This window comes from Eublepharis macularius, chromosome 15 (assembly GCF_028583425.1).
Source record: "Eublepharis macularius isolate TG4126 chromosome 15, MPM_Emac_v1.0, whole genome shotgun sequence".
In the NCBI taxonomy this organism is placed as follows: domain Eukaryota; kingdom Metazoa; phylum Chordata; class Lepidosauria; order Squamata; family Eublepharidae; genus Eublepharis; species Eublepharis macularius.
The window spans coordinates 45,990,506-46,009,094 of NC_072804.1; the positions used below are offsets into that span (position 1 = coordinate 45,990,506).

Sequence of the window (18,589 nt, forward strand, 5' to 3'; positions counted from 1 at the left end):
GAGATTGCCCTCCACGCCACCACAATCTAAACTCCCCTCTGTCTGGAGATCAGGGGGCGGGGCCACCAGCCATGGGACCATTTTCTCCAAGGGCAACCCACTGAGTTCCACCACCTCTTTTCCCCCCAAAAAAGCCCTGGAAAAGAGGTAGTGGAACTCAGTGGGTTGCCAGCACAGAAGACAACTCCTGGTGGGAGGTGGTGCCCCTGGTACCACATGAGTGCACACAAAGTGCGTGCACACTCCCAGGACTGCACAATGACATCACTTTGGGTCAGCTGGAACAAGGAGGGAGTTTTTCAAAGTTTAAATGGCTACCGCTGATGAATTGTGTAGTGTGTTTAAATTGTTGTGATCCGCCCTGAGCCCACCTGGTTGGGGAGGGCGGACTATAAATTTAAGTAAATAAATAAGTAAATCGCCCTCGGCCAAAATGGTCACATGGCCAGTGGCCCCACCCCCTGATCTCCAGACAGAGGGGAGTATAGATTGCCCTCCACGTTGCAGCGTGGAGGTCAATCTAAACTCCCCTCTGTCTGGCGATCAGGGGGCGGGGCCACCAGCCATGTGACCATTTTCAAGAGGTGCCGGAACTCCGTTCCACCGCGTTCCAGCTGAAAAAAAGCCCTGGTTATGATACATGTAGCCATGCAAGTAACGTGATTTTTACAACAGCTCCAACAGCAACTTTGTGAGGTGGTTTATGGATGTGAAAGTGTGCAGAAGGAGGCTTAAAGCCACTTCTCCCTATATGTTATTGTTGCCAATAGAAAAGAGGCACCTGGGAAACACAAACCTCCCATCGCACATCTGATGCAAAGTCCTTGTGTTGTTCCCCGACAAACAGGAGGATTTTGTAATGTGTAGGATGAGCCTCAAATTATGCATATTAAAAGTTGTTCCAGAGTAGCACGAGTCCTTTTTGGATCCTGGTTTAGCCAAACAAGCCCCCTGAATGGCCTAAGATGCTTGTAAAGTATAGCCATAATTTCCGGCAGCAACAAGATGAATGTCGGTAGAAAAGATAAAGAACTGCCACGCAGAGTAAGGACTATTTTCATCCAGTGTAGTATTCTGTCTGCCTACTGCCAGCAGCTGGCCAGATGCCACTTGCAATTTCCCAAGGAGGGCAGGATCACAGATATTTGTCCTCCTTGTTAGCTTCCAGGATGCAATGGTCAGGGATGGGGAGCAGCAGGAGAAAGCTCTTGACACTTTCTCGGCCACTAAGGTTGCTGCAGCATAGCGGTGAAGTGGTTGGGTTGTAAGTCAGCAGTCTGCTGGTTCGAATCCTGTTACTGCCTTGAGCTCCGCAAGTGGCCTTGGGCAAGCCGCTCCTCTCAGCCCCAGCTGTATTGTGGAAATAATAACAACACTGACGTCGTTCACTGCTTTGAGTGGGGCACTAATCTGTCTAGAAGAGCGGCAGTTAGCATTAAAGGAAGAGAGATAAGATACACAGTGGGTGGAGATAGCCAGCCAGTAGTCCTCCTTGCCTGGCCAAGCGATGCAGAACAAAACAGAAACCCTTGCCTACCTTTGCATTCTGCATGCCTTAATTAACTCAATAAACGACTGTTAGCAGTGCAATCCTCTGCAGTTACTCCAGTCTAACCTTACTGAAATCAATGGACTTAGAGTTGAATAACTCTGGGGTTACACTGTAGGTATATTGCTGAAGCAGAACAGAAAGTGCTCCTTTCCCGCCCTGAGATGTACCAATGATGCATCCATTGGGGAATGGAAGATGCCTGACCCATTGGTTGCGCTGCAAAAGCACAACCTGGGAAGAACATTTCTGGGATCATTTGCTGGAAAGGCTTGTCACAGCATCTTGCACACAAAAGGTCTCATGTTCAATCCTTGTCGTCCTCAGTTGAAGGAGTGGCCGTGGCTCACTGGTAGAGCATCTGCTTGACATACAAATGGTTCTAGGTTCAATCCCCGGGAACTCCAGCTGAAAGGACCCGTCAGAGGTGATATGAAAGACTCTTTGTCAGAGACCCTGGAGATCTGCTGCCAGCCTGAGTAGAAAATATTGACCTTGATGGACCAAGGGTCTGATCCTGGCAGAAAGGCTGGAAGTGGGACCAGTGCATCAGAGTAGCTACTGCTTCCCAGAACAGACAGCGCTGGCCCAGAGGGTCCAATGGCCTGTCAGTTTCCTGTGTTCTTGGGATGGGAACAAGGATTATTAGTGATGGTGGTGGTGGTGATGGTGGTATTGTTTTATTTTATTATTATTAAAGGTAAACATAGTCCCCGGTGCAAGCACTGAGTCATTACTGACCCATGGGGGGATGTCACATCATGACATTTTCTTGGCAGACTTTTTATGGGGTGGTTTGCCATTGCCTTCCCCAGTCATCTACACCTTACCCCCAGGAAACTGACCTCAGAAGGATGGAAGGCTGAGTCAACCTTGAGCCGGCTACATGAATCTGGCTTCTGTCAGGATTGAACTCAGGTTGTGAGCAGAGCTTGGGCTGCAGTACTGCAGCTTACCACCCTGCGCCACAGGGCTCGTAAAGGTAAAGGTAGTCCCCTGTGCAAGCACTGAGTCATTACTGACCCATGGGGGGACGTCGCATCACAACGTTTTCTTGGCAGAATTTTTACAGGGTGGTTTGCCACTGCCTTCCCCAGTCATCTACACTTTACCCCCAGGAAATTGGGTACTCATTTCACCGACCTCGGAAGGATGGAAGGCTGAGTCAACCTTGAGCCAGCTACCTGAACCCAGCATCCTCCAGGATCGAACTCAGGTCATAAGCAGAACTTGGACTGCAGTACTGCAGCTTACCACTCTTCACCACAGGGCTCCTTGTTATCATTATTGGTATTATTATTTTATTTTGTTGTTATTATTTTGTTATTATTGGTATTATTACTAATGGCATTGTTGTTACTGGTATTATGCACTCAGTTTAAAATTTGGAGTTTGGTACTGAAATCAGCAGCTCGAGATTGTCAGTGTTTAGGGTGGTGGTGGTTTGAAAGTAAGTTTCTAGTCCCTGTGATAGTGGAGCTGAGCTTGGAAACTGTTAAATTCAGCAACCAAAATGGAGCAGAGCTGGCCTTATGGTAATCAGGGATGAGGTTCTGGATCATGGAACAGCTCCCAGACTTCTTTTAGCTTATCCAAATACATTAAGGGAAAGTAAGCAAAGTTGGGAAGGAAGGCACCATGGTATAGTCCCATCTCATCAGATCTTGGAAGCTAAGCAGGGTCAGTACTTGGATAGGAGACCACCAAGGAAAACTCTGCATAGGAAGGCAGTGGCAAACCAGCTCTGCTTCTCAGCTGCCTTGAAAGCCCCCTTGCTGGGGCTGCCATAAGTCAGGTGCAAACTGAGCGTACTTTTCACACACATGCAAAGTTACTTTAATGTATGTAAGATGATGGTTTTTTAAAGCAGCACAGAATACAGACCACAACTACTACATTCACTTTTTGAAGAGCTCCCAACAGTGGCAGACATGCTCAGTGGTTTCTCCTACTTATTCCGTTTTCTGATCTTACCTGCAGCCGTCGGGGCGAGCACGGCGCCGCACAGAGACAGGAAGAGCCACGAGTTCATGTTCACCCTGAGGAGGTAGAAGAGGAATGATTGTTGGGCGCCTGGTGACAGATGTGGAGGATGCAGCCAGTGAAAAGCTCCGCTCCCTTACCTCCATCCGTCAACAATAACTGCTGGATACGTACAGGCAAATGGAGATCAAGATGGGCCTTCTCTGGAGATAGTCCTTGGCCACATTTTGGCACAAGGTTGGGGTGCTTTTGCCCAGAGTGGATCTTACCAGTTCTATTGGTCTCGTCCATGGACTCAGAAGTGTGGGGGGGGGGATCGTGCCTTTCTGGTATCTCTGGAGTGTTGACTTTGTTTGTACAGAGGGAGAAAAAAAAGCAACTGAGAGCCAAGCTACAAGTGACACCTGACACAGGTTGGACACTTGTCAGCTTCCCTCAAGTTTTGATGGGAAATGTAGGCATCCTGGTCTTACAGCTTGGCTCTCCATTTAATTGAAGTTTACAGACCCCCCCCCACACACACACAGCGGAGGGGAAGGGGGGAGCCCAGCAAGAGCCCGATGCCTGCACTCCCCTCTTGACCACATGTTCTCCCTCCCATAGATTGCAGCTCTGTAAACTTCTGTAAGCTGCAAGACCAGGATGCCTACATTTCCCATCAAAACTTGAGGGAAGCTGACAAGTGTCCAACCTGTGTCAGGCGTCACTTGTAGCTTGGCTCTGATTCCACACAAGATAGTTTCAGGTGGGTAGCTGTGCTGGTATTTATTTATTTACTTCATTTATACACCATCTTTCTCCCCAATGGGGACCCAAAACAGCTTCCATGGTTCTCCTCTCCTCACAACAATCCTGTGAGGTTGGTTAGGCTGAAAGAGTATGACTGACCCAAGGTCACCCAGTGAGCTTCCGTGACAGAGGAGGGACTCAAAACTGGGCCTCCCAGATCTTAGCCAGACACTCTAACCACTACACAACCACTGCCATTCTGGCAACCCTGGTTAACAATTCATCATGTCCTTTAAGTTCACTATGAGTCCTGTCAATGTACACGCTCTGGGAGTTCTGTGCTGAACTCTCAGACACACATATGGATGCCAACTTCAGGGGGAAATTCCTGAAGATTTTGGGACCCAGCCTGGGGAGAGCAGAGTTTGGGAAGGGGAAGGAGCTCGGCAGCAATGTGGTGACAGCCAGTGTTGTGTAGTGGTTAGAGTGTTGGACTAGGACCTGGGAAACACAGGTTCAAATTCCCGCTCCTGGGTGATCTTGGGTCAATCACACTCTCTCAGCCTGACCTACCTGACAGGGTTGTTGTGAGGATAAACATGAAGGAGAGGAGAATGACGTGAGCTGCTTTTCTGTTGGGGAAGGAAGGAAGGAAGATGCCATATAGGTTGCCAGGTCCAGGTTGGGAAATTCCTGGAGATTTTGGGGGCAGAGCCTGGAAAGGATGGGGTTTGGGGAGGGGAGTGGCTTCAGTGGGGTATAAGGCCAAAGAGTTCAGCCTTCAAAGCAGCCATTTTCTCCAAGGGAACTCGCCTCTATGGCCTGGAGATCAGTTGTAATTCCGGGAGATCTCCAGCTACCACCTGGAGGCTGGCAACCTTAATGCCATACAGTCTACCCTCTGAAGCTACCATTTTCTGCAGGGGAACTGATGTCCGGAGATCAGCTCTAATTCCAGGCCTCCCCTGGAGACTGGCAACCCTATTGGTATCAGGGCACGTGGGGGGAGAGGAAGCGTCGTCTTTCCCCTCTGTAGCCTGACTGCAAAGTTGGCAACATTATTGCTAGAAGAGTCAATCGGCTTGAATCAAGAATGGGGGGGTGGGGGGAGGCGGGAACAGAACACAATAGAGGCCGTTCCAGAACTGAAACATTCCGAAATTGAAACATCCCCAAACTGAAGATTTTCTCTTCACAAAATACAGGATGACCTTGACAGCTCTGTAGTGAGGTGGAAAAAGCAAAGAAAAGGGGTTTCTACTGGAAGAGCTGAAGGAGCAATGAGAATGGGGGGGGGGGGTTCAGAACAGCCAGGTGGAAGGGAAAATGGAGGGGGGGCGAGAGGAAATGGCTCCTGGAACAGCTGCTGATAGACTTTTTATTTCACATCCTGTAATGGCCTAACTGGCCCTGACGGAAAGGAGGGCAAAGACCCGTTGCTAAGGCAACCGGCTTTTGCCAGGCTGAAAATGGCTATGCAATGTTTACAGATGATAACCTGTCTCTCGGGTGCTCACTCAGGGACATTTCAGGGATCCCTTCTCCTCTCCCCCCCCCCCCACTCCAACTCCTGCCCCAGCAATGAAGCCAAAGAAAAAGATCCCGCAACGTTGTTAGCCTGATGATATGGGTCAAAGTGTGATCTGAAAACACAGGCATTTACCAACTGTGTTTACAAGGAACCCTGGCCTCACACTGTCAACAGCTGCCACTGCAGAAATTGGAGTCAGAGTTCAGGCTGTGCATTTTTCTCTGATGCGTGACACATGTGCAGAAATAGGTATTTTAGCATGGAGAACACAGCGGCTGGTGTAGTCTCGAAGAGCCAACTGGACTCCTCAGAGCTTAGGGACAGCAGCCAGTCCAGATGTTTTGAGCACCACCTCTGCCTCAGACTCCCTTACATAGACTTGGTCAAGTTCACTCCCTCCTTGCCATCACCAACAAGAACAACAGATTCTTGTTATTGTCATAAAAGCAAAAACACTAGCCCTGTTCACAAGTGACAGTGAACCCATGTACAATGCAAGTACAGTACACACTTGATTTTTCTTTGTGTGTACGTTAAGTAATTCTCAAACTACATGTAATGCATATACAGCACCCACATTTCCTCAGGTATTGGTCTCTGGTTTCATTTGCAAAGTGAACACACGACGACCATTTCTTACAAACAGAGGCATGCATGCCCATACAGAATGTGTGTGTATTTACTGTGACATGTGAACAGGACTGCAGAGGGAATGAAAAGTGCTTTTTAAGAGACTGGAAGTCAGACTAACAGGGCTACCCATCTTGAAAGAGTATTATGACATCCAGAACCATCAGTAGCCACTCAGCAAGCTGAGTCCCTTACAGACAGGAAATAATCCATTTTGCCATTTACAAGATAAGCACAAAAGATGAGCACAAGATGAAAGGAAAGGGGTGCTGCCTCATATTTCTGGGAACACTTTTAAAGGGCAAACAAAACCCCAAAATCAGTCCCCCAGCTGTCTACATCAGAAAGCAAAAAGCAGCCACTCTAGCCTGCTATGAAACTGCTCTCCTCCTAAAATTCCAGGGCACGAAGCTTGTCAGGCCCAGGTATGCAATTCCAGGCGTCCCTTATTCATTTTCCATCCCAGAATACCAGGACAAGCAGGTCCATTCAGTAAACATCCCTCTGGCTTGGAGGTTTGGCTGCTAACACAACCCAGCAGGAACGAGGGGACAGGAATAATCCTGTCTGTGTCCCTTGGTTTACTGGTAAGGTTGCACTTTAATTAACATTTCCCGCTGTGGACACCAAGGTAGAGATCTCCTTTGTACAAAACATGCCATTCATACACAGCCAGTATCCTGGACCTCTCTGGTCTAACCACTAGGGAGCACACCCATTGCAAATCCCATCTTGAAAAGAAGGATCACGCACTCTCACATTCCAAAATCTGGGATAGAAGCTCCTAGATCTGTTAAGAAAAATACCTCCACCTCTGATCCTGGAAATGGTATTTAGCCTAGCAGTGAAACAGAAATGCAGGTACCAGCAATATTTTTCCTAAGGGAGCAAACAGCACTGTGGGGAGAGGGATATTTTGTTCATGTAGAACTGTGCAGGGGTGGGGGGTTAAACCCCACTCCCCCAGCCATGCAGCCTTCATCTGATCTGGGCCTTCCATAGCATCTTTGAAATAAAAGGAAGAAAAGCCAACCCAGGAAATCCCCGTTTCCAATCTCCCATTTTGATTGGGAAGCTGATATTGGGTTGATAGACATGTGTGTGCCCTCAATTAATAGAAGCTGGGTGTAGTCTAGGAGAATCTTCTCTATGTACAGTGACCATCTGTGTTTCCCAAGCTCTACTGATAGGAGCACTCTTGTTTCGGGACAGCTGATTCCTTAGGGCAAAATGCAACATTCGTCCAGGATCTGGAAATGGCTGGCGTTTTGAGAACCAGTTTGGTGTAGTGGTTAGACTGTCAGACAAGGGTTTGGAAAACCCAGGTTCAAATCCCCTTTCTACCAGGGGAGCTTGCTGGGTAACCTTGGGCCAGTCACACAGTCTCAGCCTATCCTACCTCACAGGGTTGTTGTAAAAATAAAATGGAGGAAAGAAGAACATTGTAAGCATTTTGGGGACCCCTAGGGTTCCCCAGGGCCCAGGTAGTGGCTGGAGATCTCCCGGAATTACAACTGGTCTCCAGGCCACAGAGATCAGTTCACCTGGAGTAAATGGCTACTTTGGGAGGTGGACTCTATGGAATTATACCATGCCAAGGTCCTTTCCCTCCCCAAACCCCACTTTCTCCAGGTTTCACCCCCCAGATCTCCAGGAATTTCCCAACTTGGAGCTGGCAACCCTAGGGACCCCACAGAGGGAAAAGATGGATTATGAATGAATGAATGAATGAATGAATGAATGAATGAATGAATGAATGAATGAATGAATGAATGAATAACATGCCATGCCAATGCCATCTGGATTTATTGGAGAAGCTTAGGCCTCCCCAGGCAGCTGACCACATCTGCTACTTTCAAGGGAATCCTATCTAATGTTTTGGGGAAAGGAAGCATTGTGTAGTGGTTAGAGTGGTGGTTTATGATTCGATAGAGAGATTCAAATCCCCCTTCTGCCATGGAACCTCACTGGACAACCTTGGGCCAGTCGCACACTCTCGGCCTAGCCTACCTCACAGGGTTGTTGTTATGAGGAGAAAATGGAGGAGTGGAAAACAATGCTGTAAGCCACTTTGGGTCTCTTTCTCCTCCATTGGGGAGAAAAGCACAGTGTAAGCATCTAAATATATACATAAACAAACTAGACCCTTCACCCACCCTCTGACAGGAGAAAGAGAATGGGATTTGCCTGGGGGGTGCATTACCAGGGCCTGCTAAATTTCTGCCTATAAAGTGCTGTCAAGTCACAGCCAACTTGTGATGACCACAGAGAGTTTTCAAAGCAAGAGACAAACACAGGTAGTTTGCCATCAAACTGCGTCGTGACCCTGGGCTTGGTGGCCTCCCATCCCAGGACTAACTGGGGCTGACCATTCTTAGTTTCCAAGATCTGACGAAATCAGTCTAGACTGGGCCCTCCAGGTCAGGGCAGATTTCTACCTGCCCTCTCCCATTCAGAACATTCTTTGCTGCTCCTTAATCTCGGCTGTTTTGTTTCCATAGATATAAGCTAAGCCTGCCTTTTCCTGCAGCCCAGCAACAGCACCCCGAGCCCCAGCAGGCAGCGCATTCCTGGAGGGGAAGTTGCTTGGTTGCCCGAGCTCATTCAAGCTGGGCCAGTCCTATCATTACGTGGAATCAGCCCTTTCAATTGTCATTCCAGGAGAACTCCAGGCCCCACCTGGAGGTTGGCAACCCTAAAATGGTACAACCTGCTTCCTCCCCATGTTTACCCCCCCCCCCAGAACCAAGGAACTGAAGCGATGGTTGGCGTTGGGCAGATTGCTACAAAAAGACAGGCACAATGAGCCCTATCTGTTGCCTCTTTTGCCATGGTCCACCCTGCCAATCCATGCCCCCACCCTTAGCAAGGGCTTTGGTGATGAGCCACACCTGGAGAGCCAGTGGTTGGGGGTGCAGCTTCTAGATTCTGGCTACTTTCTTGTCCCTCCCCACAGCTAATAAAACCAGATGACACTGTGTGCAAGATTGTTGGATAAGTATTGTTGCAGAGTAGAAAATTTGCACAGCAGATAAAGAATCACAGACACGCGAGTGTTCAGCTTCTAAAATAAATGTTTACTACATATAGGGGAAAATAATAAAGGATACATTGGAGATAAAAAAAAGAAGAGCTAACTTAGAGCCAAGCTACAAGTGACGAATGACACTTGCCTGGCAAGTGAACAGACTCACGAGTATTCCTCCCTGTTTACTTGCCATTCACTTGCGCACAACTTGATCACAAGTGGAGAGCAAGTGAATGGCAAGTGAACAGGGAGGAATACTCGTGAGTCTGTTCACTTGCCAGGCAAGTGTAATTCGTTACTTGTAGCTTGGCTCTTAGTTCCTGCATCCTTACCTCCTGGAGATAACGGTCTAAATAACTGGTGAGCAGTGGCGTCCAGAGTAAAGCAAAGAATGTCAATTCCCTCCCCCCCCCCCAATAAACCTGGTCAGCCAATAATCAATCCTAGATCTGTTCATTAAGCATGCAACTCCCCTTTTACCCTGGCGGGAAGAGCAACTCGGCATCTAACTGGTCTTATGCAAACTAGTTATCTCTAACTAAACACAAACAAATTAACTCTTTCGTGGTTGAAGAGAATGACACTTGTAAAAATCCCAACAAAGATGCAATCAGTCGTGCTCCATTTAGACAGAATGTGGTATTTGGCTATGAATGGAGAATGTGGACTGGCCCAAAATTAATGTTTTGGAGGACACTGCCCTTGGCAACTAATGGTGAAACAGCCAGCCATGGTTTGTCCCACAGGGCTCAGCCCACAATCCCCCAGTGCCTCCCATTTCCATCCCCTTTTTTAAAAAATCCCCTGCTCTATCAGTCCCTGTGAATATCAGAAGAGAGACACAGGAAAGGAGAACCTCCCCTCCCCACCCCCGGTTATAAATTCCAGTAATCTCTGACTGGCTTTCCCAAATTTTCCCAGGAAAGTTCTGTCTCCAAGGCCGGAGTTCGGTATTTCCACACTTCTGCCCATACCCTGCAAACTGCAATCCCTTCTCCCTGTTCCTGATTGACATCTTAGGGCCAAGCTACAAGTGACGAATGACACTTGAATGGCAAGTGTATTTCTCCCTGTTCACTTGCACTCCACTCAATCCACTTGCCATTCAAGTGTCATTCGTCACTTGTAGCTTGGCCCTTAGTGCCTGTTTGGGAAAGCCATCACAAACAACGTATCATTGCTTCTCCTCAGACAGCATTTTGTTGCTCCGTTTTCCCTTTCCTTTGACACTGTATTTCTTAGTTTCAAACATTCTACAGAAGTCCTTCCTTACGCTTTTCTGACGACGGCTCCAGACTCCAACACACAGCCGCTTTGCGGTTGCAGCTGTGCATTATTCCATGCCGATCAGCCAATTCCGCTACATTCTGGCCTGCAGCAAGGTTATCGTAATCTATCCACGCAGACAGACTTGCCTGGTGGGACATTGACCTGCTCTGCCACAAGACCCTTCAGACGGCCACACCAACTCTCTCCAAAGCCCCTACTCCGTGCAGACGCTTGTACCTACCTCTGCAGCCTGAGCCCCAGGGCTCTCCTGTGGTTCGCAGGGAGATAAACAAGAGCAGGAAGGAGTTCACAGGAGGAGACTCAACTTATCAAGGCAAAGGCACGGGCTCGAGGTAGGGGGAGATTAAAGCGAGCTAAATTAGTCTGCCTTGGCTTCGGGACAGGAGTGGCGGGGAGAGATAGTGGCCTGTGGTGCGGATCAGAAGGTGCAGGGAAAAAAGAGGCAAGGCAAAGAACGAGGAGGGAAGGGGAAGAACTGGAATGAGACTGGTCTAGTCCCAACTCCCCATCTAGGTTGCTCCAGAGCTGCCTTTCAAAGAAGTCCAGAGAAGTTCCTCGGGGCCAAACTACAAGTGACAAATGACACAGGTTGGACACTTGCCAGCTTCCCTCAGGTTTTGATGGGAAATGTAGGCAGCTTGGCAGAACGTTGGACAAGTGACAGTTGAAAAGTCCATTGGACAGCTGTCGGAGAGCCAAGCTGCAAGACCAGGATGCCTACATTTCCCATCAAAACTTGAGGGAAGCTGACAAGTGTCCAACCTGTGTCATTTGTCACTTGTAGCTTGGCCCTCAGTAAGAGTTGTCAGGTTGGGAAATTCCTAGAGATTTTTTTGCGGGGGGAAGCCTGAAGAGGGCAGGGTTTGGGGAGGGGAGGGAGCTCAGTGGTATATGACGCCACAGATTTCACCCTCCAAAGCAGACGTATTCTCCAGGGCAATTGATCTCTGTGTCCTGTCGATCAGTTATAATTCCAGGAGATCTCCAGTCACCACCTGGAGGTTGGCAACCCAATCTTCATTGGTCCTCCATGGCATGATTTACAGGCCACACATATCTACATCCATTGTTTACAGCACACACATAGTTTGAGAGGTGGCAGAAAAGAATGAATTAATTCCCTCTCAATTAACTAACCTTCTTTGGCCTGGTCACCTGGAGGCGATTCTCACTTGTCCCAGGTGAGCAGCTTTTTGCAAGCTCACACTGAGGATCTACTGGGTTGGATTATCCTGTTGGTTTGACCTGAGCCAGTAGGGACTGAGATTGATTTGTTTTTTTGTGTGCTGGGCTGCATTGCACAACAGGTATTTATTTATTATTATTAAGAAACTGCCTGCAGTGTACAGGGTACTTTAGAGGGTAAAATTGCCAAAACCAGCTTGGGAAATTCCTGGAGATTTAGGGTGGACCTTGCAGAGAGAAGGTGCTATGTGGGAACATGATTCCACGAATCCACTCCCTCCCAAACTGCCAGTTCCTCCTAGGGAACAGATTTCTGTAGCCTGGAGATCTGTTGTAATTCCGGGAGAACTTCAGGCCCCACCTTGAGGTTGGCAACCCTAACATATTCAGAGAGAGCTGCTCCAGACCACATCTCAAGGAAATCATAAATTACATTTCAACACAGGGAGGGAAGCATTAGATCAGATAAATATGAGCAAACACATATACCTGAGCTTCGACTGGTGAAGGGGAAGGCTCTAGCGGTAAAGCCAAAGTCTTCACAGAATGTATATTTTTATTTAGAGGTTTATACCCCACGTTCCTTCCCAATGGGGACCCAAAGTGTTTACACAATTCTCCCCTCCTCCATTTGAAGGTGGGAAGTGAAGTTGCTGTGGGAAGTGAAGGTCATGTCCAGGGGCAAGTGAGGGCAGCAAGGAGAATTTCATGCCACACTTCCCTTTGCTGACCAGTCCATTCTAGCTTGCTCTGGGAAGATCCAGAGAGACAACCCATGCAACAAATGCAGGCATTAAGTATTTTCTCTTTTGATAAGCCCCCTCCCGGATCATGCTGTTTGTCAGCCCTGTCTAAATATATCAGGAACGGCAGGATGCTGGAGTTATAAATATCCCTTGTACTCAACCCTGCTGGCATCTAGCCCCAGTCAGTGTCAATCCCGAGTCCTTCCCAAGAAGGAACGCAGCAACAGGAGGGAACGACGGGGTGCAGAATGGCATTTTGATTCGACCCTGTTCCCCGATCTCAGTCACGGGGCCTGGAGAATATTCCCAGAGAATCGCCTAAAAAGAGAGGTGCCACCGTTCGAATTTAGCGTGACCTTTCCCTCTCTCACTTGCCTTTTCAAGCACGGCCTCAGCACTGAAAATATTTGTTTGCTACTTATACCCCCACCTTTTTCCTGAATGGGGGCCCAAAGCAGCTTATATCATTCTCCCTTTTACCCTCAGAAGAACCCTGTGAGGTAGGTTAGTCTGCACATGTGTGACTTGTCCAAGGTGACCCAACGAGCTTCCATAGCAGAGTGGGCATTCGAACATGGGTCTCCCAGATCTTAGTTCAGCTCTCTGGCCACTACACAGCACTGTCTGCTTGTAGCTCTTGCTATCAAATGACATACCCCCCCTCCGCCATATGTCGGGAACTGAAAGCCCCTTCACGTGTATATACATTGCTGATTGGTGTAATAAAAAACCCCGAGAGAGGTTGGCTGGAAAATCCATGCTATAGGAACCTCTGCTGTAAGAGATAGGGCTGGCAGGGGGCCAGGGTAGGGCCTTCTGAGTTGCTACCACTAAACTGTGAAACTCCCTGCCACTGGTGATATAGCTGGCCTCATGCCTGCAGCTCTTGTGGTATAAACTGAATATGTATCTATTCCAAGAGAATGAAACGGACTACTAGCACCATGTTCATTTGCTTTTCAGTGTTTCTTTCAGTAGGACCAGGGCTTTTTTTCAGCTGGAACGCGGTGGAACGGAGTTCCGGAACCTCTTGAAAATGGTCACATGGCTGGTGGCCCCGCCCCCTGATCTCCAGACAGAGGGGAGTTGAGATTGCCCTCCACACCGAGGGCAATCTAAACTCCCCTCTGTCTGGAGATCAGGGGTGGGGCCACCAACCATGTGACCATTTTCTCCGAGGGCAACCCACGGAGTTCCACCACCTCTTTTCCCAGAAAAAAAGCCCTGAGTAGGACTGTATCTTTCTGTCTTTTTATTGAGTATTATGTACCCTGGATGCTTTCAGAGAGAAAGGCAGAATATAAAATTGTTTGCAAAACGTAGTGTTTCCTGAAGCAAAGCCCAGTGCCGGATATCTTATTCGGAAGCAAGGGAGGCGCACTCTGCCAGTGCTCCGATGCATACATCAAATGCTTGAAAGCAGGTCACTGGCAGTGAATGGAGGTTTCAGTTGGAGCTGCGATGATGTTCTGAAGAAAGGAAAAAGCCAGTTTCTTGGAGAAGCAAACAGAGGTTGGGTCCCACAGAATGTGGGATAATCACTTGTCAATGGGATATGTGAAGCATGCATTACCTTGGCACCTGACTGGCCACAGGAAATCAGGTGGTCACCTAAATTTAAGGATGTGAATGTTTAAAACTAAGCTATTTATTTGTTTTCTTCATTTATATGCCCCCTTTCTCCCAAATGGGGACCCAGAACAACTTTCTTCATTCTTATCTCCCCCACTTTATATTCACAACAGCCCTGTGAGCGTGTGACTGTCCCAAGGTCACTCAGCCAGCTTCTCTGGCCAAGTGGGGATTCGAACCTGACCCTCCCAGAGCTTAGTCGCAACATTCTGAGGGCCAAGCTACAAGTGACGAATGACGCTTGAACGGCAAGTGGATTGAGTGGAGGGCAAGTGAACAGGGAGAAATACACTTGCCGTTCAAGTGTAATTCGTCACTTGTAGCTTGGCCCTGACTTTTACAACACAAGTTCTCAAAAAAGGATTTGTCTGTAATTAGCAAGTGCCATTCAGTAGCTAGAAAGCTGTATTTAGATTGAGGGGCCAGGAACTGAATTTCTTCTCATCCACAGATTCACTAGGTAGCCTTAAGCAGGTCACTCAGGGCCAAGCTACAAGTGACAAATGACACTTGAACAGCAAGTATATTTCTCCCTGTTCACTTGCTCTCCACTTGCGCTCCACTTGCTGTTCAAGCGTCATTCGTCACTTGTAGCTTGGCCCTATGTCTCAGCCTCTGTTTGCCATTGGTAAAATGGGCACAACAGAGCTCTAACTCATAGCCAAAAGCTGTTGCAAGGATAAAGACCGCTGAACGTTTTTGCGTATTCCGAGTGGACGAAAGAGATGCATCCATTTGCCTGCTTCCGATAGTCATGCAAACACTCGAAACCCCCACAAGTGCATTACCGTGCATGATGCTTTCTCGCACATCAACAACATTGTGAGGAAAGTTGTTATTATTATTCTTTTAAAGAGGAAGAAGTTAAGGGGGAGAGAGAGAGAGAGAGAGAGAGAGAGAGAGAGAGAGAGAGAGGCTCTCATAAAGCCACATGGCAAGAGTCCAGAAGTAACCCCTGGATAAGGCAGCGGGCTCTCAAACACTCTTTTGTCCCAGAATCATCTCTGCGTCCATCTGTCTGCTAAACAACAATCTCTCACACAGCCGATGTGGAATTCCTGGGTGTGGCAGAGGATTCCGAGATGGAGGCGTGTGCTCGGTTAAGGCAGGGTGGCAGCTGAGCCTAAAGCGCCTTTGCTCTGAGCATGCACTCCCAAGCACATCCAGCACTCCCCTTTGGCTGCACATTTTAGGGGAAGGTTACTAGTGGTGGCAAAGGAAAGATTGATAGCCACTGTCAATCTCCTTCCAAAGAAACTTTAGGCACGCTTCTGAGAAAGCCCATAGAGTGAAGGCTGCTGAAACAGGGTTTATTTTCATTATTTATTTATTTGTATTATTATTTTATTTACAGGAGGAGTTAGCCATGTTAGTCTGTAGTTGCAAAATAGTAAAATTGTAAAAAGTCCAGTAGCACCTTTCAGACTAACCCACTTTATTGAGGCATAAGCTTTCAAGAACCACCGCTCTCTGCATCTGACAAAGTGAGCGGTGGTTCTCGAAAGCTTATGCCTCAATGAAGTCGGTTAGTCTTAAAGATGCTACTGGACTTTTTGCAATTTTATTTACTTCATTTATATTCCACCTTTCTCCCCAATGGGGATCCAAAGTAGCTTACGTTGCTCTCCTCACCTTCATTTTATTTTCACAACAACCCTGTGAGGTGGGTTAGACTGAGAGGGTGTAACTGGACCCAGGTCAGCTGGCAAGATTTCATGGAGGGGGGGGGTTGAACCAGGGTCTCCCAGATCCTAATCTGACACTCTACACCATATTACCACAAATGATGTGATCAGTCGGGAATGTGGCACACTTGGGAACATTGCTAACGCTATATAAAAAGGGAACCATTGTTGTTCAAGGCAAGGAAACACGCAGGCTTGGCATTCGCTCCAAATGTGCACTCACAAGCCGCTCATTCAATCAGCTTTCTCAGGAAATATTTCCAAGGCTTTCCCATCCACCATTGCCAGCTCCCCACCACCGCAGCATATACTTTTTCAACTGCACAACGGGCAAAAAAATTCAACAGGTACAGTTTTCTCCTCTGGCATGTAAAAGAAGGGAAATGCTTTACCAGTTGAATTAGTGTTGGTTGTCCATTGGTCCAAAGCTTCGTGAAAGGAGCAGGGGCAATGTCATGGTTAAGAGTGTCAGGCTAGGATCTGGGAGGCCCAAGTTCAAATCCCCGCTCTGTCATGGAAGCTCCCTTGGAGAGACCTTGGGCCAATCTCTCTTACCCTTAGGGTCAGTCTAAACGTTACTTCCTTTGCAAGTTCTCTATGGAGCCAGTCCAAGTTTGCGCAGGCACACAGCAGCTTTGGGGAATGGCTTGCATAAAAAAGGAGAGCCCAAATGGGCTTGGAAAGCTGCTGCCAAGGGAAGAAGAGCTGCCTTTCCCCCCCAAGCTCCCCCCACCCATGAAAAAAGAGTGGAGGGGAGAGAGTTTCCCATTTCATCTGCTCCACATGGAGATATTTTGTGCACTTGAGTTAGCAGAAATGGGGAAACTGTTCTCCCCTCACTGTTTTTGCAAGGAGGGGAGGAGCTTGGAGCAAAGGCAGGCGCTCTCCTTCCTCTGGTGGTAGCTTTCTGAGAACATTTGGGCCCTCCTTTTATTATGCAAGCCATTCCCCAAAGTCGCTGCGTGACCGCATGAGCCAGGGTTGGCTTCCTGGAGAACTCGTGAAGGAAGTAATGTTTGGAGTGAACCTTAGGTTGTTGTGAGGATAACATGGAGGAGGAGAAAATAACATACACTGCCCAGAGCTCCTTGGCTTAAGGGCGGGATAAAAATATACCAAATAGATAAATGTATTTCAGAATTCCTTGCAAAACACCTGCCAGAATGTCAGCTCTATCCAGTGTGTTCCTACAATACCCACCCCCTTCCTTTCTCAGTAGGTCACCTGTTAAATACGCAGCTCATATCCAAGATGACGGACTAGAACTCTCCCCAAGTGACCTTCCCCTAAGTTCCCAGCGCCCTCAGTTCTCCCAGAGAGGCCTTACAAAAAGATTCTCTTATCTACCTCCTCACTTCAGTTAGGTCAGGGACCCCCAGAGCAGGGGCCCCAGCTGATAGCCCTCCCAACCCAGGATTGCATTTTGAGTCTTCACATTTCCCATTCTAACTCTTTCCAGAGAGTAAATGCAATCTCATGCCTGCTTTCCTTTGGGGAGGGGAGGGCGTGCCCTTGGGTGCCAGGAGATTTACTTTTAAACTAGGTTTGTGCAGAAAGACTGTTCTAGGGATGCCAACTCCCAGGTGGGGCTTGGAGATTTTCTGGCATTTACAATTGATCGTGCTTCAGAGATCAGCTTCCCTGGAGAAAATGGCTACTTTGGAGGGTAGGCTGTATGGCATTAGCCTCCACCAAGGTTTCTCCCCCTCTCCCCAAACTCCACTTTCCCCAGGCTCCCTTTCCAAAGTCTCCAGGAATGTTGCAAACCTGAGCTGGCAACCCTAGGCTCTTCTTCTAGTCCTTTCCAAATTCTCCCCAACTTCTAAAAGACGGGGCGAAGAAGTTGCAATTGGCAACTTTTTTTCACGAATTGGGAGGGTGCGTGAAGCAGATTTCCAAAGGGGTTTCCCTGAAATCGGTGCAAACAAACGACCCCCCCCAAAAAAAAACTTTTCCCCCCTGCCCCGCGTGCCCGGGAGCTCACCTCGCAGCGCGCGCCCCCGCGTGGTCGAGGCGATCCGTGGCCCCGAAAGCTCAGCGCGGCTCTGCAGTCCTGCCGTCGGGTGCCCCAGCCCGACCCTGCAGCCCGGGGGGGGGGGGAGGCACAGCTGGCTCCGCGCGGGGCGGGCCCGGGAAAGGGGCGGAGGGCAGCCTCCGGAGGCCGAAGGCAAGGCGCGCAAAGCGGGCGCAAGTTGGGACTTGGAGCGCACCGCGGGTCCCAGAGGCGCACAGCCGCGCGTTGACACGCAGCAGGTGGGTCGTCTGAACCGCCAGCCGCGGATCTGGAGGCTCTCCGGGGTGGCTGCAGTCGTCGATCGGACGCTTCTCCAAAACGTGGCTCGGAGAAGCTGTTTTGACGCTCGGCTCTGTCGGGCACCGCCTCCCCAGCCCGCCCTTCTGGAGGGCCTGCCCGGCTCCCTCCCTCCCCGCTCGCCAGTGATCTCTTCTCCCTCTATTGCTCCCCCCTAGTGATCTTCTTAAGTTGGGTAGCCGTGTTGGTCTGTCGTAGAACAGCAGGATTGGAGTCCGGTGGCACCTTAGAGACCGACAAGAGTTCCAGAGTGTAGACTTTCGAGAGTCAGAGCTCCCGAAGTGTCTGAA

At 48.8% G+C, this 18,589-nt stretch overlaps 1 protein-coding gene across 2 annotated transcripts in view; it reads right to left on the reverse strand.

Moving 5' to 3' along the window:
* The window catches only part of LOC129343535 (phospholemman-like), a 28,170-nt gene extending 9,811 nt beyond the window's left edge, over positions 1-18,359 (reverse strand). Inside the window, exons 1-2 of one of the 2 annotated variants that reach the window (XM_054999791.1) lie at positions 17,973-18,359; positions 3,524-3,588 (exon numbers count right to left, since the gene is read on the reverse strand). In XM_054999791.1, coding sequence (XP_054855766.1) covers positions 3,524-3,581 — 58 coding nt within the window. In that variant the 5' untranslated portion in view covers positions 3,582-3,588; positions 17,973-18,359. Of the gene's footprint in view, positions 1-3,523; positions 3,589-10,960; positions 11,097-17,972 lie in introns of those variants that run through there. The other variant, XM_054999792.1, reaches the window with a different exon arrangement.
* Between the last annotated feature and the right edge of the window lie 230 nt (positions 18,360-18,589).